The sequence below is a fragment of the Mesoplodon densirostris genome, chromosome 2, assembly GCF_025265405.1.
Source record: "Mesoplodon densirostris isolate mMesDen1 chromosome 2, mMesDen1 primary haplotype, whole genome shotgun sequence".
Taxonomy (NCBI): domain Eukaryota; kingdom Metazoa; phylum Chordata; class Mammalia; order Artiodactyla; family Ziphiidae; genus Mesoplodon; species Mesoplodon densirostris.
Genome location: NC_082662.1, coordinates 153,706,488 through 153,730,828, shown reverse-complemented (window position 1 = coordinate 153,730,828; position 24,341 = coordinate 153,706,488). Strand labels below are relative to the sequence as shown.

The window sequence follows — 24,341 nt, the reverse complement described above, 5'->3', positions numbered from 1 at the left end:
ATCCACACGGAGGCCCGGGGGCTGCTATCGCAGGAAGGCAGGAGTTCCCTCATTTTTCTTCTCACGTGTCCCCTACCTCTTGACACTTCTGAATCTTTTTTTTTTAAATTGAAGTGTAGTTGATTTACAATGTTGTGTTGGTTTCAGGTGCCTAGCACAGTGATTCAGTTACATATACATATATATATATATATATCCATTCTTTTTCAGATTCTTTTCCCTTACAGGCCATCACAAAACATTGAGTAGAGTTCCCTGTGCTCTACAGTGGGTCCCTGTTGGTTATCTATTTTATATATACTAGTGTGTCTATGGTAATCCCAAACTCCTAATTTATCCCTCCCCACCCCCCTTTCCCCTTTGGTAACCGTAAGTTTTTTTTTTATGACTGTGGGGTTTTTTTTGTTTGTTTGTTTTTTGGTTTTTTTTGTGTTATGTGGGCCTCTCACTGTTGTGGCCTCCCCCGTTGCGGAGCACAGGCTCCGGACGCGCAGGCTCACGGGCCCAGCCACTCCGTGGCATGTGGGATCTTCCCGGACGGGGGCACGAACCCATGTCCCCTGCATCTGCAGGCGGACTCTCAACCACTGCGCTACCAGGGAAGCCCCAATGACTGTGTTTTTTATGACTTCTTAATCTTAACCTTCTCCTCCTCTTTCTTTCACCTCCATGATAAACCTTTTCTCTGCCTTTCTGACCTCTGCTGCCTCCTGCCAAGGTAGTTTCTTAGACTCTCATGTGACTCTTTACTCTGAAAGCTTCAGCAAATCCTTTCCTGACCCCCTGGACCAGATCAGACGCACCTGTGGGTCGGTTCCCCGGTGGTCCCTTCATCACACTCATCTCGGTTTAAAGCCGCACAGTATGTGTGAGCTCACTTATTTAATGTGGGTCTCCCCATTATACTAGTTCATGGAGACCAGGGCCTGAGACAGTTTTGTTCATCATTTATCCCCAGTACTTAGGAGAATATCTGTTGCCTAGTACATGGTCCACAAATTTGTTGAACAAAATATGGCCTTTAGGCTCTGAGACATGGACTGCGAGTCCCAAGTCCCTGGGGATGAAAAGGAGCTGTACACTTGGTGCTGGAATGAAGTGAGGGGCCCAGGCAAGGCAAGTGAGCTGGGCAGTGCCGGATGCCCAGGCGTCATACCCTCAGGGAAGGTGGTAAGCAGTTGAATTGTCTTTGGCCTCCTCATTATATTTTTGTGTTAGCCTGTGAGAAGACCCACCAAAAAGGAACATTGTTAACTTTATTTCCTCCACCTCTTGCCCTCTCTGAATTTTCTCTCCCCGGGATGGTCTGCAGAGGCCTTGGACAGATGCTTTTGCTGAGACGAATGGCCTGGCCTCTTCGACAGCCCAGGGTGGCTGCTCCAGCCCTCCCTTGACCTGAGCTCACTTGGCAGTTCCAAAGCTCTCTCTCCGAGACAGAGCCTCTAGGCCAGCAGTTCTCAACTGGAAGCCATTTTTGCCCCCAGGCATTTTGGCAGCTCTGGAGCCACTTTTGGTTGTCACAACTAGGGGAGTGCTGTTGGCATCCAGTGGACAGAAGCCACGGATCTGCAAATGCACCATACAAGACAGCTCCCACAGCCAATAATTATCCTGCCCACGATGCCGATGGTGCCCAGGCTGAGCCTGCGGCAGGCCAGGCCAGGGCTTGCCAGTGGGTGCCACCTCCAGCCTGGGAAGCAGGTGTACCTGAGAGACCTTTTTGTTTTTCCTCTGAAAGAACCCTGGAATAAGTATCCTCGTTTTTTTCCCCAGTTCCAATTCACTCAGCCTCCCCGCTCAGCTATATGTCATTCAGCCTCCCTGGTCAGAGCTGCTCTGTGAGAGGCGTGGACATCCAAGAGGAGGCCCTTCACCCTGCTTTCTGCAGAGCCTTGTGGAACCCTGATGGAGACCTGCTTCCAAGGATGAGGGCTATAGCACTGCCTTTGCAACCCAGGCCAGGGCTGGGCAGGGACCCCCTGCCTCTTGTCATCTCCATCCCCATCCTTCTTTCCAGCCCTCCTCCCAACCCTGCCTTCCACCATCTCCCCCATCACCCGGAGATTAATGTGATAATTGCCATGTGTGCCTGTTTACGCAGGGAGTGGGTGCACTCACCACCCCCAGTCAGGCAGGTTCCCAAAGGAACACATTCCCACTGTGTCAGGCCTGGTACCCGCTGAGCACTCCCTGTGCAGGGTGGGCTGCCACCCCCGACTGCTTTCTCTGTCATCAGCCCCATCCTGCACACGTGTGCGCATGTGTGTGTGTCACTCAGGGAATCAGCAGGTGAGAGAGATGGAGGGCAGCCTGCTTGCCAAGTCTAGGGGCTTGACCGGGTCGGTGGGAGGAGAATCAGCATCTTAAATAAGAGGACGTTGCCCCGAAGAAAAGCGCTCTCATGTACTGCCTGCCACAGAGTAGGTGTTCCATGAATGGTGGGGAGGAGGAAGCTGGTACTCTGTGTGCAGCCGTCTTTGCAGTGAGGGGCTGATTTACACTTTAGCTGCTCCACAATAGCGGTCTGGGCAGGGAAGGGTCCACTCTCCTGGGGCGAGAATCCAGTGGACCATGTTTGGAAAGCTGTAGGTCTCCTTCCCCGGGATCTTGCAAAGAGTACTTAGCACAGCTGTCCCCTGGCCCTGAAGGAAGAGTTGCTGGGGAGAATGAAGTGTGATGCTCCCGCAGGCAAGGTGCTTGGGAGAGTCACAGAAGCAGGGGGTACAGGGGAGAGGGAAGGAAAGAGAGAGGTTCTCCCTCTCACACAGGTAGCCCCTCCTCTCTCCCGTGTCCTGCCGTGTCCCAGACACACATGCCCACCCCAGAGGGAACACAGTCACAACTCTGAGGTTGAACTGGTACCTTTCTGCTTGGCACTCCTGAGTTCCCACCTCATATGGTATCAGGGCACTTGCTGCCTTCAGAGTTGTCGACTACTTTCTTCTTTTTTCATCTCAAAAGACACTTCAATAGTTGTCTCTCCTACATTGGACAGTTTTAAGGTTTTAATAATGATGAATCAGAAGGAGATTGAAGCTCTGATCAGCATCAGAAAGAACCTTGCCATTTTGGAGGAGGGAAGCATGAAGTCCTAGGCTTGCCCACTTCCTGCTGAGGTTTGTTCCCCTGTCCTGGTGGCCTTGTCATTGATCCACTGACAGGCATGGGAGGTGAGGGTGTGAGGCCACCTGGAGAGGAGGAACAGGAGGGGCGGAGGGAAGAGGAAGCCGGAGGGAGAGGCGGAAGGTGTAGAGAGGGTACGGCAAGTCTATTAAAAGGTTTGTGAATAATCTCGGGGAGCTGTCAAGCTGCTTTCTCCAGAAGAACCTTTTAAGCTGTCAGTCATCCTTAATGACCCCCTAGGGTTATTAACCCCCTAGCCGCTGGTGCTGGGGTCCTCCCAGATATTCTTTTTCTCCTTCTCTTCCCTTTCTCCTCTGTTCTTCTCATCCAACAGGCCCCAGTACCATGGTGGATGACTTTTTTTTTTTTCTTTTAAAGCAATTCAGACAAAGCTTGGGGAGAATATCAGAATGAATTTGGTTTGGCATATTTTAAACACGAGAATCATCTTATTCAAAGTGTGGTCATTTATTGATTGGTTGAGCATCTATGTGTGCCAGACACTTTGTCAGATGCCAGATACAGAAATGAGCAGACAGTGAAGGCTCTTGCCTTAATGTAGGTTACAGAGAAACCAAAACATTCTCACAGCACACTGAGTAAAAGGACACTCTCCATCAGCAGTATTTTAGAGAATGGGGAAGCACATTCCAGACTCGGGGCCTGTGAGGGAAGTCCTTCTCTCCCTGTATTTCACAGGCTGTATTTCCTGATATGTTAATAGATTGCCGTTGAAAAGGAGGTTTTGTAATCAAGGAAGTGTAAGAAATGATGGAGGAAATAAAGTTAATAATGTTCCTTTTGGGTGGGTCTTCTCACAGGCTGACACGAAAATATAATCTGCTGTGTTTCCCCAGTTTCTTTGGTTCCAGAAGCTCATTTTCCACAGAACACATGAACATCTTACAGATTGCTAGCAATGAGGAGAACACAATTTGGGAATTGTTCTTCACTGTGCAGCATCCCTGGCAAATAGTCACCCAACTGAAATTGCTCTAACCATCCTCAAAACGTAGCACAGTCACTCCTGGGACCAAAAACAGATTAAAAGTCACAATTTCATCATTGCCGTTGCTGACACCAACTAATGTTTATTGGCAACTGAGCCCTGATCTGGGTGCTGGGAGTAGACTCAGTTCTTGCTGCCAAAGAACTCTAAGGGTGGGGCTGACTGTCTAAGCCATGGAGTGAATGAAACTTGTTTATCTGGAGCACCACCGGTGAACCACCAGCGCTAACCAGTCTTTACAAAATGTTGCATTTATAGTCATGGATAAAGATAGAGCTAGTTATACAAAGATCATTCAGTCCATCCTGTAGCTCACAGGAAGAACCATGTCTCAATTATCTCAGAAAAAATAGCTTCCTGTGTCCATTAAAACCCCCTGTGGCCCTTGGCATCTAGTTCTTCTGCATCTTCCTTCTGATATCAGGAGAAATTTTCTCTGCAGTCTGACCCAAATCTGCCCTGCTTACACTTGACTGACCAGCCCTGGTTGAACCAAAGAGCCTAGATCTTATACACTGAAATTGGCAGGTCTCTGCTTTTGTTCATACAGTTCAGAAGGTGTTTGTTTGTTTTTAACTTTTATTCTGCTTCATTTGCAAATGTATCTCTCTGAACAGCATAGGGGCAAGACAAAAAGACACGAGCTTGGTGAAAGAGGTTGCCTTAGAAGCTATTTTTTAATGGAAAAATCTACTGTACGGTGATAGCTGCCATGATCAGTGGGAGGCTGTATTTTATAGGCTGACATCTTTGAATGGGAGGCAGAAGGAAAATGAGATAATTTGGGGAAAAACAAGATAGAATGTCATAGAAGTCCATGGGAAGCAGGAAGACAATGAATCAAAATATGTTTGCAAAGTTAGTAGTGAGAGGAGAAAAAGGTAAATCACGGGGATAAGAAACACTTTGCAATAGAAATTCCGAATTCAGATCTTCATTTTACTAATTTAGCATGTGAATTTTAGGCATGGCATTTGATTTGGATGGCCTTGTTTCTCCAGTGAATTGGGAATAAAATATCTTTGCAGAAACTTTTGAGTTTCAAACAGGTATTAAAGTTTGTGTGTGAGGGGTGGAGTGGGACTGGGGTGATTCAAAGCCCTGTATATGTAAAATGCAATTCAGGTGGACTTGTTGGGAAGATTTGGGGTTGATATCATGAGGAGACAAAGCTTAGTTGAGAGGTCCATGTGTTAGGACTTTTCAGAATTCTCCAAAACTGTTTAAAGGTCCTTAATGAGACATCCTACTGAGAGTTGCTTTATGTTTTTTTTTTTTTTTTTTTTGGCTAAGACATGTCATATAATCCTCCCTCAGCCCCCTACCATTCAAGGGCCTTGCATCTCACTTGTGGTATAAGAATCCAGAATATGGGTTTCCATGCAGTTTTTAGTTCACTGTGTGTTCACATTAGAGAGAGAACAAGGGATCACTCTTCAAATCTAGATTTATTCCTTCTTTTACCAGAGCCTTCCCAGGGCCAGGCCTGATCTAGCTCTGTACTATTGGACTATGATGGAAGCAGGAAAGCCAGAGCCCAGGGTCACGAGCTGAGCAGGATGTGGATGACATTAATCTCTCCCAAGCAACCTGTGAAGGTGTTTGCCAGCATCCCTGGAATAAAGTGATGGACACAGCCTGCCTCTGTCCTTTGAGAACTTGCCCAGTTTAGAGTACAAGGGCTTAGTACCCACATCACCAAACACTGTAAAACCAGTGATTATTTGCATGATCTTAGAAAAGTATTTTACCTTTCTGGGTTCACTTACCTGCTGAGTGAGGGTGTTAGACCATTCCAATTCAGGATGTTATGTGTGGCTGACACGGTGCCCTTCACAGTGTACATGGAGAACATGAGTTAATCTACAACCACATTAAATTGGGAGTGAAGTGAGGCAGTGTTTAACTGTATTGCACTGTGCTTTTTCGTCACCCTATATGTGCTGCAGGAACGGAGGCCTTCACCTGGCGGATGGTTCTGATGAAGTATTAAGGAACCATTTTTCTTCCTTTCAGACCAATGATGCCTTAGGAGCCACCTGGAATTGGCTGTACTTCATCCCCCTGATCATCATTGGATCCTTCTTTGTTCTCAACCTCGTCCTGGGAGTGCTTTCTGGGTAAGCCAAATGTTTCTCTCTCCTCTTCTTTCTAACAATAAACTAGTGCTCCTGACTCCTTGCAGATTCATTCATGTAACCTTCATCAACTGGGCAGCCCCTATGTGCCAAAAGCTGTTCTAGATTCTGGGAATGCAGTCGTGAACCATCGTTTTAATCATCTTTAGTATTCTTAGGAATTAAAAAATCTTTAGACTGGTACAACCTTGAACATGGTAGCTAGTGAGAGTCCATTTATCCATCCATCCTTTCATTCTGTCATTCAGCAGAGACCTTCTGTGTCAAACGCTGTGCTGGTTGATAGACATATAATGTTTAATAAGAAACAGGATTTACCCTCAAAAGGTTCTTACTCTATTGTGTATTGGACATCAAATTCCATATTTGTGGCTTGAATTAGTATACATCAGTTAGCAAGTATGACTGTTCAAGGCCATTGCAAAGAGCACATAAAGTACAAGGCACGGTTTCTGCCTTTAAGAAACTTATGTTTTGCTGAGAAGACAACACAAACACTTGAAACAGGGAACAGGAGTTCTTTTACTGACTAATATAAGATACAGTTCATTTGTTTTGGGGAAGGGACAAATCTATATAGTCTGAAGCTATCAGAAATGGTTTCATAAAGGATTGGGATTTTGCTTGGGATACAAAATATGTAATAGAATAAAATAGAATATATGGGAGTGAATATTCCAGGAAGTTGAGTACCACACCATAAGCAAACATGAAGAAATGGGATTCCTCATGGAGAGTGAGGAGACCAGAATGCAACCAAATTTAACTTGAGTGGAAATTTCATTTGGGAATTGAAAGGATAAAATAGGAGGGCTAAAACAGGGCCTTAGAGAGGCTTTCATTTTTCTAAGCAAAACTGAACGTAATCTCTTGTCTGAATGGCAGACATTCTTGAAATGGAATTTTATAAGGTGGTCCTTCTCTTTAAACGTGGCAGATTGAACCAAGTTGGGCATCTCTTATAAGTCCACTAACACAGGAAGTAAATATTGAAAGGACACAGTGACAAAGAGAACAGGAGAGGGTATGAAAACAGATAAGAGATGTCAACAGAACTTTTGAAGGCAGTAAATGGTAACTAATCTAGTGGCACGAAAGCTGAGGTTACACTGCCTCCGGCGAGGAATGCCAAGAAAAAAGCAAAATGACAGCCCTAGAAAGGCTCAGGAATTGAGGCACCAGGTATGTCTAAAAGCTGGGGTATGGGGGGGATTCTAGAACAAGAGGATTTTTCCCAGTTCCTAGATGCACTCTCCCCAGTACCTTAGATCTCTTCCCCCAGACACTGCTCACAGGTGCCTGTCCCACCCAGCCCCCTCCCCCCACCAGCCAAAGTTAGAAGATTTCCTCTCTGTGGAGGCTGAATCAGAGAAGCGTGGAATAGTAACATCAGGGTGGGGTTGATATTCTGTACTGAAAATGGGAGTGTTACATGAAAGTCTACAAACTGAATGTCATGGTCCCAGCCCACTTCTACTGCTTGGCTCTCAAAAATGGAGGAGTTCACAGCCTTCCTCTATGGGGGAACTACCCATCTGAAGAGAAAAGACGTCTGTATCCTGATATTTGAGGGTAATCAGAGAAATGGTCCCATCCCTCACCTTCAGTGAGGCTCACCATATTAGTTTCCTGAGGCTGCCCCCAACAAATTACCACAAACTAGGTGGCTTAAAAGTGTGAGAGAAATTGTCTCATAGTTCTGGAGGCTAGAGGTCCAAAATCTGGCAGGGCCACGCTACCTCCAAGGGCTCTACGGGAGAATTTCTTTGCTTCCTCTTCTAGCCTCTGGTGGCTCCAGGCATTCCTTGGCTCTGGCTGTGTCACTCCAGTCTCTGCCTCCATGGTCAAGTTGCCTCCTTCTCTTCTGTCTAGAATCTCCCTTTGCCTCTCTCTTATGAGGACACTTGACATTGGACTTAGGGTCACCTGGATAATCCAGGATGACCTCTTCATCTCAAGATCCTTAACTTAGTTACATCTGCAAAGATCCTTTTTCCAAATAAGGGAACATTCACAGGTTCCAGGAATTAGGATGTGGACCTATCTTGGGGGGAGGGGGCCACCAGTCAAACCACTACACCCAGCATTCTACAAGCCCCAACCATTCATGCAGGAGTTTCCAGTAAGCCTTTTATGCTTTGCTCTTAAATATAAACACACAGCTAGGGGTCATCAGCATTCAAAGAAAAGGTCCAACACAAAAGACAAAATCAAAAAAATAGGAAAAAGGAACTTGAGGGAACATGAATAATGCAGGGAGCGGAAGATAACTTTTTAAAAGTATAATTGATATCAACAGAGATAGAAGAGAAATTATTTTATCCACACGGCAGCAGATTGCTATTAAAAAGGAGAACATTTAGCAGTTAAAAAGAGCTCTTGGAAATTAGTGTAAAATTTATATTAATGTAAAATTAATTAATGTAAAAACATTAAAATGTAATAAAAATAAATGGTTGGTTTATAAAGTTGATGAAATCACTCAGAAAGTAGAACAGAAATAAGAAAATTAGAGGATTGGTTCAACATTGAACTAATAAGAATTCCATAAAGAAAATGGGGAAATGGAGAGGAAGAAATTAACAAAGAAAAATACCAAAAATGTTCTCAGAACTAATAAACTCATACTGCCAGATTAAAAGATCTGTTGAGACACGTGCAAGGATATTCTTTCTAGTATTAGTTTTTGATGGTGGGGACTTGGAGAAAATCTGGGTACCTATAACTAGGAGAGTAGTTAGGTGTCTGTTGGATGACATACTATGTGCCAGTCAAGAGCAACAAAGACCATGTACATGTTAAAAACAGAGTTTAGTGAAAACAAGAAGGAAACAGTATAATACCATCCACATAAATTTAAAAATACATGTACACATAATATACAGTTCATAAAAATTCATTCAAATAAAAACTATACATTGAATATATTGTAATGGTTGTTTATATGGCAGGGAGATGGGAGGTGGATGTGGAGAAAAAAGGGAACAAGTGAATTAATCATAAAAATGCCAACTGAGCACTCAACACAACAGTTGAGAAGAGATTACACCAAGATAAATCATGACATTTCAGAGCATCTGAGTAAAATAATATTCTGAAAGCTTAGTAAGGAGCTGAATTTTATCTATAAAGAATCAGGAATTAGGATGGCTTTGGACATCTCCATGACATTGAAAGTTAGAAACCAATAGAGAAGTTCCTAAAAAATTTTTTGGAAAAAAATTTCCAAGATAGAATGCATATACCTAGCCAAAATGGCAATTATTTGTGAGGATGGAATAGCAATATTTGGAGACACTTTCTCTGAAGAAGTTACTGGAGAATGTGTGTCACTAAAAATAAAGAATTAATTGAAGAAAGAGAAGGACCCGAGACTCATGGAAACAAGGGATCCATTAGAGAGAAAGAAAGGAGATTTCCAGGATGATGATGAAGGGAACTTAAGGATAATAACTGTCAGAAGGCCTAGTGAGCAGCAAGTTCAGATTTGAGTAGGATGACAGAGGGCTCTAAAAATATGTTTAAGAAAAAAATGAAATTAATATGTTTCCCAATGTGTATTATTCTACCTACAAGAGTTTAATTTTTTCTAAAACTTTGTATATGAATATACAAATATTTATATGTATTTGCACACACACACCAATCTAAGCAATTAATTCCACAAAATACAGAAGTGTTACCACTAAAGTAATATAAGCAAAGTAAGTACTCCATACCTCTCAGCTGTCAATCAGACGTACATTGTTCACACTGGATTTTGAGATAGCCCCTATGGTGCTATAATTGCCTTAAGAGGATGGGGGAGAATAAGGATGTGGGAGGAGAAGGGAATGTCAAAGACTAAAATCTTAGGTTCTACAGTGGGGAAGTCCTTAAGTGATAACTAAAACTGATATATCAAGAAAGAACAGTTGTGTAAGTATAATATTTATAAAGTTGGAAATGAATACTAGAAGAACCAGGTAAAAGAGTTATAAGTGGTTGCCTTGGGGAGTCAGATTCAGGGGTGAGAAGGGGTGAGGCAGTGGGTTGCTATTTTTTCATCACAAGCTTTAAAAAATTTTGACTTTAAAACTCAACATGCATGACTTGGAGAAAAATAGGAATTAAATTTTAAAATGACTGCACACACACAAAAAGTGTAGGATGAAAGGAGTGTATAAGACTATTCATCTAGCATCGTGGGGGGAGGATTGGCCTGGAGAGAGACTAGATACAGGATTAAGGAGGAAACAGCCATATTAGTCCACTCTGTGGTACTAAGAGCCTTGGGTGACTTGTGAAACGGTTATGAAGGAAGGACAAGAGACAGTGTGAAGAAGTTCTTAATAGTGTGTATCTTGAGTGGAGAGTCGTAAGACATAATGCGATTTCTTATGTATGTACTCATTCAGTGAGCATTTATTGACATCCTTTAGGCTCAATAGGTAATTCTCTCCACATAGCCTATAGCTACAACTCACCTGCTCTACCTCAATGACTGCCCAGGAGGGACCTGACCATAGACTTCTTTCTTCTTGTGTTTCTACTGAGGGGATGATCTCTTGTTTGTATAATCTTATCCGACATTCTTTGTCCTTACTTGTCCATGTTTTAGTTGAGAAAATTCAAGTCAGATTCTCACTATTGAATAACAGGTCATTGATGTTCCAGATAAGGTTCCAGTGTGGGTTGAGGATGTGTCATAACAGAGCTGGAAGTGGGACAAAGCACTGCCCTGAAACCCAATTCCTGTCTGACCGTGTCCACTCTGATGGACTAGCTCTAGTTTGGAATTACATCTTTGAATTCTCCTACATCCTTCTCTGGGTGGGAAAGCATGGGAGGTTGGGAGAAATGTGAGCTTGGGTATCTGACAGTCACGGGTGAGATCCTAACCCTGCCGCTTGTTAGCATTGTGCACTTGGACAAGTTACTCTGAGCCTGCTTCCTCCTCTGTGAAATGGGGTAGCCATATCCCTCTCCCAGGCAGAAGCCTAGCCCAGGTCTGGCATGGAGTAGCCGTCAGCTCTTACACCCTTTGATATTATCGATGTTCGTTTTCTCTGCCTGTTAGGTGCAGGTGGCTATCATCTGAGTAGCAGCCTATGATGTTGGGCTTGAACCTGCCGCCAGGCCATCAGTTCCTCTCTGACCGGGAGGCGGCCTCCTCAGGTTCGGAGATGAAACAGAACTGCATGGCATATGCCTCCTTAGCGCTTCTGGAGAAGCCTAGGAAGTGACAGCAGCAGCTGGGAACAGCTGGTGTGAATAAATTCCAACATTTAAAAGCGTGTTAACAATAGGGGCCTTACAGGCTGGGGCTGGAATATTTCTGTCCTGGTTTCTTTTTCTCGTTCTGATGCTCAACATGTATTGGGTTTCACTGGTGTCTGCAGAGGGTTCGGCAGCAGCTAGTTCTGTGTACAGGGTTGGTGGGGGGGGCATGGTCTGTCTCTCCTGCTTTGTCTGATTTTCACATGCCCCTGGAGGGGATGGAGGCGTTCTCCTTCGAGTAAGAGGTTGCTTGGGAGTTGCACTCATAAGCCAGGCAAAAGCTCTGAAGGTTTTATCTCTGGGATACATGTTCCCAGTGACCTGCAGGCAGTTTGAACGTTAGGTACCGAGGTTTCCTAAAGCAGGGAGAAGGCAATGGAAGGAGGAACCCCTCTGTTGGGCAAGTGAAGAAGAGTCCGGTGAGTGGGGGCAGGCAGGCCACACTGGTGCTTATGGCCCACCAAGTGTGGAAGTGATGGATGCACCTGTCCCATGGGCATGGGCCTAGGTGGGAGGAGGGCTCAGAGGTATGTTTGTCCGTTTCAGTGTATTTAAACAGGAAATGTGGATAGAAGCTTTGTTGCATTTTTACTTGTCTCAGAGGAAATGGGATTTGATGAAAACCATTAGTTTAGGCTTGAAGAGAAGCAGAGCTTCCTGTCTCCATGGAAACAAAACAGGGGTGCTTAAGTACATCCTGAAGTGCAGTCAGGGGCTACAGGGCAGAAGGCTCATGCAAACAGAAAATGACCCTTACCCCATTGCCTCTACTCTCTGCTCCCAGGGCTTCTGGAGAGAGGGAGGTAGGCTTGCGGGAGCAGCTGTGCTGTCTCCAAACTAGGACAGGGACAGCCAAGCCAGGGATTGCTTACACATGCACACAGGGAGCATGTATGTAAAGCATGTCATAGTTTTCAGAGCACCTTTGCTTAGGTAGACACTATCTTTATTTACAGATGGGAAGAGGGCAGTTTAGAGGTGCTAACCCCCAAGTAGTTGCTGGCAGAGGTGTGGCCAGAGGTAATAATTTCCCACCTTCTGCTTAGGGACTTGTTTTAATACACCTACACCAGGTGGCCTCCATCCAGGAATACTGGCACCCAATGTGGCACAACTAGAGCAAGTTGGCCAGTGGTTAACCTAGAATATCATCCTGACATACAGATGTTGGTACAAGTTTTAATCTGTACCTACATTGAAGCACATACTTATTCTCATACACTGGTCTTCAGTACACAATGTGACCTGGTACATACAAAGTAGAAGATGCCAAGGCCCACTGTCCAGGTCCTCTTGCCCTCAAGACTAATAGGGAGTGGTGGACTGTCCGTATAAGAGGAGGAATTCTTCTGGTCGCATCTCTTGAATGAGTGGAGTGGCTCCCATTACTGGCAAGATGACTGTGGTCTGTCTGTCTTGCCACCAACTCCTTTGCTGGGTAGGTTTGACGATTCAGTGTAATTCAGCAAAAGCTGATTGTGTGGCTACTATGCTTAAGACACCATGCTAGACTCTGAGATTACAAAGATGAGTAAAAGAGATGGTAGATAATTAAGGAAATCATTCAAAATACATGTAATGGTGTCTAAATTCAATAGATTCAGAATTCTAGCCCTATCAAAAGTTAAAGTTTCATATGTCATGTATTTTGGGCACCTACTGTCTTGTGAAGCATTGCTGAGAATACAAAGGTGAGTAGGACCTAGGTCCTGTCCACAGAGAAGAGGCTAATGAATGTACCTTCAATATTAAATGTTGGATATCCTGAGTCACCTGCCATTGCGAGGCGGCACCTGAGCATTTCCCAGGCCTGACTTGAGATAGGAATGGCTGGTGGTCTTAAGAAGGAAATTGTTCATGCCCAGATCGGTGGTCCAGATGAGCACTCTGAGGGGTTGGTGGGTATCAGTTTGGCCTGTGTGTGATCTTCCCGAGTCAGACTGACATCGAAGGAGACTGGCTAAGATAAGCGTGTGCATGAACCACACGGTAATTCTCCTGCCAGGATTCCAACACTGGAATCAACTGGGAGAAATTCAGCGAGCAGTTCCTGAGTGCTTGCCATATGTCACTTGCTCCTAGGGCTGGGAATGAGATCAGACAGGGACAGAGAGCTGCTACCCTCAGCGAGCTTGTAGTCTAGGTGGAGAGGTAGAGAGATAGCACAGGGTGAGCATTTATATTAGATGGGGGCAAGGATCAGGCAGGGCCACCTGAAGAAGGTGACATTAATGCATTCTTTTGAAGAATGAGTAATGGCCAGCAAGAAGAAGGGAAGAGGACTTTCCAGCAGGTTGGTAGTCAGGAAGATGTATAACGAGAGGCCATTGTGAGTGCCTGGAGTGAAGCATGTCGGGGGCTGTAGAGGAGGTGAAACTAGAGGCAGAGGCTCATCATGCACGGCCCCTCCTATGGGCTAAACCTGAGTTCAAACCTGACCCCTAGAGCTCATGGTGGGGGGGTTCTCAAGCTTAGCAGGGAAGACAGCCAGTTTGCATTTGAAGATGATTACCCTGGAGAAGTGAGATTAGAGGCAGGGAGACATGTTTGGAGCAACAGATGAAGAAAGAAACAGAGAAGCAGTGAGGCAGAGGGGAGTGGTGATGGAGAAGGTGGACCAGATCCAGAAGGTGTTGGTGGGATGGGATCTGCATGACTTGGTGACTGTGTGGGTGTGTTTGAGTGTGTACTGGGGGTGGAAATAAGAGGGAAGTGTCTTGGACTACTTCTAGATTTTTTAAAAAAATTTTATATTAAAGTATAGTTGACTTACAATATCGTGTAAGTTTCGGGTGTGCAGCACAGCATGCATATATATATATATATACAAACACACACATGCACACATTTATATTCTTTTCCAGATTCTTTTCCCTTATAGGTTATTACATAATATTGAGTATAGTTCCCTGTGCTCTACAGTAGGTCCTTGTTGATTATCTACTTTATACATAGCAGTGTGTATATGTTAACCCCAGCCTCCTAATTTATCCCTCCCCTAACCCTTCTTTCCCCCTTGGTAATCATAAGTTTGTTTTCTGTCTGTGAGTCTCTTTCATTCGGAATTGAGCCACTAGGTGGCCGAGGGAGAACACAGGACAAAGAGGTTTTGAGGGAAAGAATTTAGGTTTTGTACCTATAGGGTTCGAGAAAGCGTAATGCATTTTACACCTTTGGCTAGTTCACAGCAGTAGTGTAGGGTTTGTTTTAGGTTGATTTTTTTTTAAGCTGTAATTTATTGAGACTGTGCTATGCACCAAGCATTGTGCTAATCCCATGACACACATTGTTTCATTTAATCCTCACCGTGACCCTTGAGTTATTACTATCTTTTATAAATAGGATAGCTGTGACGGGAAGGTTTGGTAATTTGCCTAAGCTCACAAAGCAGCAGGTTCAGAATTTGGATGGAGGTCTGGCCAGACCCAAATACATCTTGCATATAGTTTAAATGTCCTTGTTAAAAGGAATTTATCTGGGATCTAGTATCACAGAACTCGATGGAAATGAAGGGGCCCTTGGTGGCTGGTGGGACATATAGAGCTTTCCAGTCCTGCAGACAGAGATTTCATGTCAGACACCTGCAATGACCAGAGTAGAGTGTTCATAGTTCCCACTTTGACTGGAAGCATGCTCCTGGATGAGTTGCTTGCCCATGAGACTCCCACATAAAGCTATGAGGGTTTGTGGAAACAGTCTGCATTTCCCCAAGAAGCTGTTTTGTGTATCAGTTGTCAGAATTGTACCTTAGAGTGTGATAAAAATTATTTGAGGCAGAAGGGACTATAAGTGTAGCTTACTCCTGACCTCCATGTTATAACCGAAGAAGTGTGACCAGAGAGTGAAGAGACTTCCTGAAGTCATATGCAGCTATTTAGCGGCAGATCTTGACTAGAACCTAGTCCTCTAGTTCCCTGTTCAGAATGCTTATTTCCTCTGCACAATGGGGATAGCTTAGCAGTAAAATACAGACTCTGTAGAGAGCATACCTGGGTTTGAGTCCCATGTCCATCACTTGTCATCTGCATGACCTTAGGCAAGTTGCTCCACATTTCTATACCCTCGATTACCCGATTGCAAACAAGGATTCTAGGATCCTTGGGGAAACTAAATCAGATCATTCATGTTCAGTACCTGGGAGACAGTAAATACTTAATCAGTGTTAGCTCTGAGTAGCGGATTTCTTCTCTCCAGACCTTGGTTTACACCTCAATAGGTAGGGCTGGGAAAGAGTCATTTTTACCTACCAAGTCTCCCCATTGAGTCAATTAGCATGAACTCGGATGTTTTCAGATACCACTGGTAGGGCTGACCATCCATGGCACCCTATTCCCTAGAGGGAATAGTAATGATGGATCATTGGACCACACCCCTGTACCTCCACATGTGGCCATCACCTTGGACCCTATACCCCTTGCAGTTTCTTAGCAATGCCCTCTGCTCCTGTGGTCTGGAGTAAGCCTTGCCCCTTAGTTTTCCTTGTTGAATTCCTGATCATCCCTCATCACCTGTTTCAGCTTTGACTTCCTTCATGAGACCTTTCCAGATCCATGCCGCCACTCCCATTCTGCAGTTAGGATTAAAATCTTTCTCCCATATGCTCTTATAGCACTATGTACCTGTCCATTAGAACCTATTACTCAGTATAACATTACACTATTTTGTTATGTCATTTAATAATAATAAAAATGCTAAAGAAAAGAGCTAACATTTATTGAAAGCTCGTTATCTGCCTGATACTGTGCTAAATACTTCATACACATTATTTTGATTAATTTTATAATAGCCTCACGAGTAAGGTAGTATTGTTAACCCCATTTTATAATAAATGAGGAAATGGAGGCTGAGAAAGTTTGAGTCTTGAATATGACTGATATCAGGGGGCAGAACTCTCCTGTCCCACCCAGGATGCACTGTCTTCCTTGTATTGGAGTTATGAATGTCCCTGTCACCTGTTAGGTTTTCTTTCTTTTTTAAAAAAATTGTTTCTTGCCTTTTTTTTTTTTTTTTTTGGCTGCAGTGGGTCTTTGTTGCTGCGAGTGGGGGCTACTCTTCATTGCGGTGCGCGGGCTTCTCATTGCAGTGGCTTCTCTTGTTGCAGAGCATGGGCTCTAGGCATGCCGGCTTCAGTAGTTGCAGCACGCAGGCTCAGTAGTTGTGGCACACGAGCTTAGTTGCTCCGCAGCATGTGGGATCTTCCCAGACCAGGGATTGAACCTGTGTCCCCTGCATTGGCAGGTGGATTCTTAACCACTGAGCCACAGGCAAGTCCAGGTTTTATTTCCTATGTTGGAGATGGCTTTCCACATAATTGGACCTCTCTTAACATCTTAGTGCCTTATCTTGTGCTCAGTACAAAATTACTGAATTGAAGGGAAACCAACTAACACCAGGGCCCTCTTAGAAGATTTCTTACCCCCTGGTGACATTCTGGAGAAAAATACTGCAGAGGACTATGAAGAGGCTGGTATCTTGAAAGTCAGGAGCACAATCACTAGCATTGGAGATCCAGGGGAAAGCTCAAGAGAGGCTGTTTACTTTGCAGAGTGGTGGTCCCTGCTTGCATCTAACAGGTGTTACAAACATGAAATTCTCACATACTGAACATTTTTTCACATAGCTATTGATTTTTTTCTTTTAGTTAATTGCTCATGTCCTTTGCCCATTTTCCTCTAGCCATATTTATCTTTTTCACATGAACTTAAAATTTCTATTTATACAGTGAGGATATTGATCCATATAAATCACATGTGGCAAATATTTAGGGAACAATCACTTAAGGATAGTTAAAGCTGTCATCCTAGTGGGAATTGTGGGCAACTAAGTCTGTTGGAAGCACAGAAAGACTAAAGCAGTTATTCTTTTCTTTTCTTTCTTTTTTTTTTTTTTTTTTACCATAGAGCACTTCATTTAGAAAGCATTTCATGGGTATTCATTTGTTTAATTCTCATAGTGACTCTAGGAACTGTGTTGTTATTTTACAACTAAGGAGACTGAAGTTCAAAAGTGAGCAAACAACATGCCTTAAATCCTAAATCTAAGGGTGTGGTGTTCTGACCCTTAGTCCAGTGCTCCTGGTTACACAAAACACTTTTTCCCATTCTGGAGTTGGGTATTGCCAGTAGAATCTTTGCTGCTCAGCTTCTATTCAAGACATAGCAGTGTGATTTACATACATGCTCCAACAAACCACAAAATGCTCTTTTGAATTTAGTTATTAGGTTGACAGATATTTATTGAGCACTTACTATGTGCCAAACACTGTTCTAGATGCTGGAATTGAAAAATCCCTCCCCTCATGTAACTTATATTTTTGTGTTGCACATGTAATCTCTGTTTTCTAGAATATTACTCACCATTTTAAGATGTACTAATGTGAAGAAGCATAATCAGTGCCAATACCCTGAAATCACCCTTGTTGATAACTTTACGGGCAGAGATTGTGAATGTGAAATGTAATGCTTTGAGAAGAAAAAGGCTCTAGGTCTCTTTTATTGTTTAAAATTTAGTTCCCTCTCAAAAGTCAAGCTCTAGTGCACTCTTTTATTTATCTGGGGGAGCAGGGGCTGCACTGGGATAGATGGTTCTGAGGGCCTGGGCCAAGGTGGGAGGATCATTGTCTGAATATGTGTGTGGTGGGGATGGAGCGGTGAAGTCATATCTGGTAGAAGCTAACAATCTTATCAAGAAAGGTCAACTCCAAGAGGCAGGATCAAAGTGTTAACAGAAAAGGAATAGAGAAATCAGTGAGTAGGACAGTCAAGATAAATCATCAAAACAAGGTACTGTTTTACATGGACTCATACTTTTTCTAGAGCAATTTGAACATTAGACCTGGAATCCATTAGGTGCCTTTTTGGTGATGAAGACTACAGCTAAATATAAAAATGCCTCTATTCTCTGTTGAAGGATTTTTCATGCATTAAATTTTTAGTTGGCCAAGTTCTTAGGTGGCTGAAACAATAGTGTTATCTCCTCTGCCATAACCTGAATAACTAGGTTCGAGATTCATTCTCGCATACTCTGATACCTTTATTTATATATGTGTGTGTACATACCTACATTTGTACACACACACACAAATATACACACATATTTATATGCATACACACACACATATTTCCACACATGTACATGATGCTTATATTCATGCTCAAACTTTATATACATGCTGTATTCCAGTCTTTGTTCCTCCATGAAGTACTTAAGGACCCCGTAGGTGACTATACCGTTCTCTGAATTTGCCTTGTACAGTGTACACTGTATTGCACACTTGCACACTATAGTTAAGCCTCTTTTAAGACTGTTTCTGTCTTAAAATCCCATTTAAGTTATCTGTTTTTCAGAGGAGGAGCTAATTTATGTTTAATAAAATAATATAATATAAAGTTATATTTAAGAAGATGGCTTATTACCAGGCCAGCCTGGATTTAATTTACCCATCTGGTACTAAGCTCCAAAAGGGATATTTTCACTTGGGTATCCCTTACGTGTCTCAAACTTAGGATGCTCTAAACTGAATTCATCGCCTCATTCCCCTACTCCACCACTAAAAACACCCACTATTCTTCCATACTCTCCCTCTGTTATCTTTTATCACTTTAGTTATCCAAGATAGTAACCTTAGTTAACCTTAGTCCTTTCGTTTTACTTATTCTCTGTATCTCGTTGCTCATCAAGACCTACTGGTTCCCCCTTTGAAAGGTTTCACGAGCTGTATCCTGGACTGTAGCAATTGCCTCTGTAAGTGCTCTCCCTACTCAAAACCAGCCTGCTCTCCACGATCAAAGCAGTCTTTCCTAACTAGACATCTAATTACACAGTTTGTGTACCTTAATTATTTATAATGGCTTTTCTATTGCCTAAATAATAGAATAATTTATGTGTTCATTTGTTCAGTTTTTCAACAAATAGGTATTGTGCTTCTACTGTGCCAGAAAGTGTTCTAGAAACTGGGAATATAGCACAGAACAAAACAAAAAGTCCTGCCCTTGTGGAGCTTGAATTCCAACATGGGGAGATTCTAGGTTGTTTATTCTCATTTAGGTAAATAAGAAGACAAACACTGTACTCGAAAAGGAATGCTTCAGATGACAAAGGTGTCTGTTTTCCCTAGTTTCATTTTTAACTTGAATATTAATAAATGCAAATAAGATTTTTACTTTACTAAATGGAAATTTATCTGAAAACTATAGTATATAAGAATATCCAAGATATTTTTTAGAACAGTGAGGAACAGGGACTTTTCTCCAAGTAGTAAAATGTATTCTAAAGCTGCAGTAATTGAAACAGTACGGCCTGATGTAGTAATAGGAGGACCAAAATGAGATTCAAATATATATATATATATATATATATATATATATATGAATTTACAGTGTATGTAAGTGTCATTTCAAATTAGTGAAATTATTCAATGAATTGTGTTGATAACTGACCAGTCACTTGTAAAGAAAAAGTTGAATTGGCTCCGCATCTCTTATATCTTATACCAAAGTAAATTGCAGGTGGAGCAAGTACACATGTTTTTAAAATTAGACTATAAATATTCAAAAAGATTATGGACTGTTTAAAACTCTTTAAGGGGGAAAGCCTTTCTAAGCATGATACAAATCAGTAATCCATTAAGGAAACAATTGATAAATTGAATTTGTAAAAATAAAAATGTGCTGACTACCATAATTCATTAATAAGATCAAAAGACAAAACTTGAGTTAGTTTTGAATTTTAGATTGAGGTTTAGGGAAGGTGGTTTAAAAAAAAGGTGATTGATTAGTAATAAGACTGTGAAGAGCTCTAGCTGTGGATAGAAAGTGAGGATCTTAGGCACTGATGGCTGAAATGAAAAAGGGAAAACAGAGGTGAAGATTTTAGGTGGTAGAATAGTCAGGACAACAAAAATGATTGGCTGTAATGGGTGAGGGGAGATCATTTAAGATACATCCCAAGATTCACTTGCAAATGTCTTGGAGAACTTTGGTTTTCCATTTACTGAGGAAGAAAAACATCTCTGTTCTGGGAGGAATATGCATTCAGTTTCAGACAGAGAGTGTTTGTGGTTCAGGAGGGCCTAACAAGTAGATAGGATCAGCCAATATCTGTGTTTTGAGAACAGAGGGAGAACAGATGCGACACACTCTCAGAACATAGTAGAGAAGATGGCACAAATAGATAAGGTTATCCATGGAGGGCATGTAGAGAAGAAAAAACAGAGCCAAGGATGAAGATTTCTAGAACACTAGCTATTAAAGAATTAGAACATCAAGATTGGTCAAAAGGATATCACAAAAGCATTACATCGTAGAGGGCAAAGAAATACAGGATTTCTAAAAGGAATGAGAAAATCCCAAATGCTGAATGAATCATGGAGTCAATACAAAGATGACTAAAAAATAGCTGTTGAAGTTTTCAATGTGGAGGACCTAGCTAGCTTTTTTTTAAAGTTTTTTTTTCTTTTTTTGAAACAATTATAGAGTCACAGGAAGTTGAAAAAAAAAAAGTGCAGGGAAGACTTGTATCCTCTTCACCTGGTTTCCCCAGTGATAACATCTTGCATGACTATAGTACAATACCAAAACTAGGAAATTGACATTGGTGCAATCTGTAGAGCTTATTCAGATTTAACTGGTTTTACATGCATTCCTGTGTGTGTGCAAGTGTGTGTTTGTGTGTGTGTGGTTCCATGCAGTTTTATCAAGTGTAGATTTGTGTAACCACCACCATAATCAAGGCGCAGAACTATTTCATCACCATGAGACTTCCTCATGCTACCCCTTTATAATCACACCCACTGTCCTCCACTCCTCAACCCCTGGTAACCACTCAATTGTTCTCCATCTCTCTAATTTTGTCATTTTAAGAATGTTATTTAAATGGAATCATACAGTATATAACCTTTTTAAATTGACTTTTTTTTCACTCAGCATAGTTTCCTTAAAATCCATCCAGATCTTTGCACGTATCAATAGCTTATTCCTGTTTGTTTCTGAATAACATTTCATGGTGTGGATGTACCGCGGTTTGTTTATCCATTCACCCCTTGGGAAGACATTTGAGTTTTTTTTTAGTTTTGAGCTATTACAGATGAAGCTGCTCTGAACATTTGTCTATATGGTTTTGTGTGAACGTAACCATGAGATAAATGCCCAGGAGTATAATTGCTGGGTCATAGGGTAAGTGCATGTTTAGTTTTATAAGAAACTGCCAGTCTGCTTTCCAGAGCAGCTGTATCCTTTTACATTCCTGCCAGCAAAAGTGAGAATTCTGGTTTTTCTTTGTCCTCACTGGCTGGTTTTTAAAAATTAAATAATAATATACAATGAACACTAAAAAATATCACAATTTATGTGGAAATTTTAAGGTAATATAAGTAATGTAAACCAATGATTATTAGATAGATCATGTTTTTAAACATTATGGACCGGGAAGTTCTCAGAAAAAGAGAATAAACAGCAACAACAAAACCAACATTGACTAGATTGGAAAGACAAATATGGAGTTAATAACTTTTAATTTTAATAGTTGAAGGCTTTAAGACAGGATAATCACAAACACATCTTCAACTGCTAGCTTCTTTAATCATCAATTTATTAAAAAGTCCTAAGAAATGGTCCTTGTCTTGCAAGACTTCTCAAAGCTTAGCCCAACATACTTTTCTGGCCTCAATGCTATGTTCCCTCTCCTTTCGCCCTGCTACACACTCGCTGTTCCTGGATGCCCCAGGTACACACACCTCTGTTCCCTTTGCCTAGAAAGAACCACCATATCCCCCTTCACACACCTGCCTTATTTGACTAGGAAACGCTGACTCATCTTTCAAGGTCAAATTCCCCTTAAGTACCCTCATCTGCGTTTTTCTTGCACTATAGGTAATCCTCTATTAGAGCACTTGTCTTATTTTATAGCTATTTGTGGAGGTCTCTGCCCCTTTCATAGGGTTATGAAAGCAGGCACCATGGTGAGCTCACCTTCCTTTCTCCAGCACTTGGCAAGCGTAATTAACAGGCATTCAGTGGGCTCCCAGTAGATACCCTCTAGTGAACAAATCAAAGGCCGTCTTCCTGTGTATGGGATGTCTGCATTTCTCAGAAATTTTCTGGAGATTTTGGGCACTGTTTTCAGTGGCTGTAATTCCCTGAAACTCAAGGTTAACATTAGTTGAAGAGCGGAGCACAGATGACTGTAGCAGAACTCCATTCTTTTGCTGGTGTCAAGGAACAACTCTAAGAATTGTCATTATCCATTACAGGGAGAAGGAGGGAACATTTGTCATTATCAGATTGATGGACATAAGCCACTGTATCAAATCACTGCTGTTTGAGGGGCTTTTTGACAGATTTTTTTTGCTGACAAAATTTATCCCATGTGCTCATTTCACTGTGGCTTTTATGCCAAAATCTTAGTCTTTTCAACATGAGAAAATTTTTTTGCTTGAACTAATGTCTCTTTTTCTGGTCTGTGGAATCTCATAGTAACTGATTTCACCACATAGAAATTCATAATAGTATTAGATCCTCACTTCATTCCGAGCTTATAGCCCACAGTCAAGCCCCTATAATTAGACATGTTTTCTGTGTGCTTGCAGACATGTGCACACTGAGGTGGCTGAAATAATACCTCCCAATTTCCCCGGTTGATAATCACAGTCTTTATAACTTGGTTATATACTGGGTGCTTGGCATTTCTAGCTGTTAAGTTCCAATGCCGTTAGAGTTGTAGTTGAATTAAAAGTTCTTTATTTTCCCCTCGGTGTCAGGTGCATCACTACATTCTCAACACTTAATTATCATTGCATCCCCAAATATTCCTCATTTAGCAAAAATATGGAAATTACTCTTTCCTGGTGAGGAAGCAAACTCTGTTACGCGGGGAGAACACGGAGATGGTGTGTTCCATAGAGAACCCAGGAAATGAACAGCTCTTGAAAGCTTTGAGAGAACACGAGGGGACCCCAAAGCCTGTTAAAGGGGCCACATTACTCTTACCCATGTTAAACTAAACTTGATAATCCATCTGTTTACCAGCTGACAGATCCATAAGCTCAAATTGACCAGACCAGAGGAGACCCTCACCAGAGTTGACTGAAATGGCAGTAAAATGGGACACGAATCTTCTCCACTCCTCCCACGACCTTGTGTGCTGTACACAGAGAAGTACCTCTTCCATCACCTTTTTTCACATCACCGTTTTTTCACATTATGTTCTTCCTTTAGAACAATACCCAATAGTCAGATATAACACAAGGGAGGGATGATCTTATTAGCAGACATCAGTGCTTCAGCCAGGAGGTATCTGAGACCCAGAACTGAGAGAAGGAGATATGAGATGATTTTTTTAAGTAGAGGAAGGCAAGGAGAAGAAACACCCATTTGATGATTTTGAAGATTTTTTTTCAGCGCACATTTATTAAGCACCTGTGTTTGATAGCAGACGAGAAGTAGAGTCCCTCGCCCTCATGAACTTCATAGTCATGAAGTTCTAATGGCCAGGACAGAAAACAAGCAAGTAGCACCGTATTAATGGTACACGTTATGAAGAAAATGAACAGGCTTTGAATAACAACTCTAACTCTTGTCTTAGGATGAAAAACATCAGACTTGAGAGAACAACATGGGTCTGACCTAGGTGTCAGATCTGTAGACATACTTTTCTCAGCCTGACACAAGGGCTCCCTCACTGGAGAGATGGCGGCATGTGTTTTGCTCTAGAAGGACAGTGTCTGTTATTCTGAAAATGTCACTTCCCAACTAATGGGGCTACAAAAAATTAACAAGCAATAGTATCTTCTTTTGTGTGTGTGTGTGTGGTACGCA

General features: G+C 42.3%; 1 protein-coding gene across 3 annotated transcripts in view; it reads left to right on the top strand.

Annotated features, from left to right (window-relative positions):
* The window catches only part of CACNA1E (calcium voltage-gated channel subunit alpha1 E), a 300,372-nt gene that overhangs the window by 151,694 nt on the left and 124,337 nt on the right, over positions 1 to 24,341 (top strand). For all 3 annotated transcript variants that reach the window (XM_060088531.1, XM_060088530.1, XM_060088529.1), the window contains exon 7: positions 6,149 to 6,252. In XM_060088531.1, coding sequence (XP_059944514.1) covers positions 6,149 to 6,252 — 104 coding nt within the window. The remainder of the gene's footprint in view (positions 1 to 6,148; positions 6,253 to 24,341) is intronic.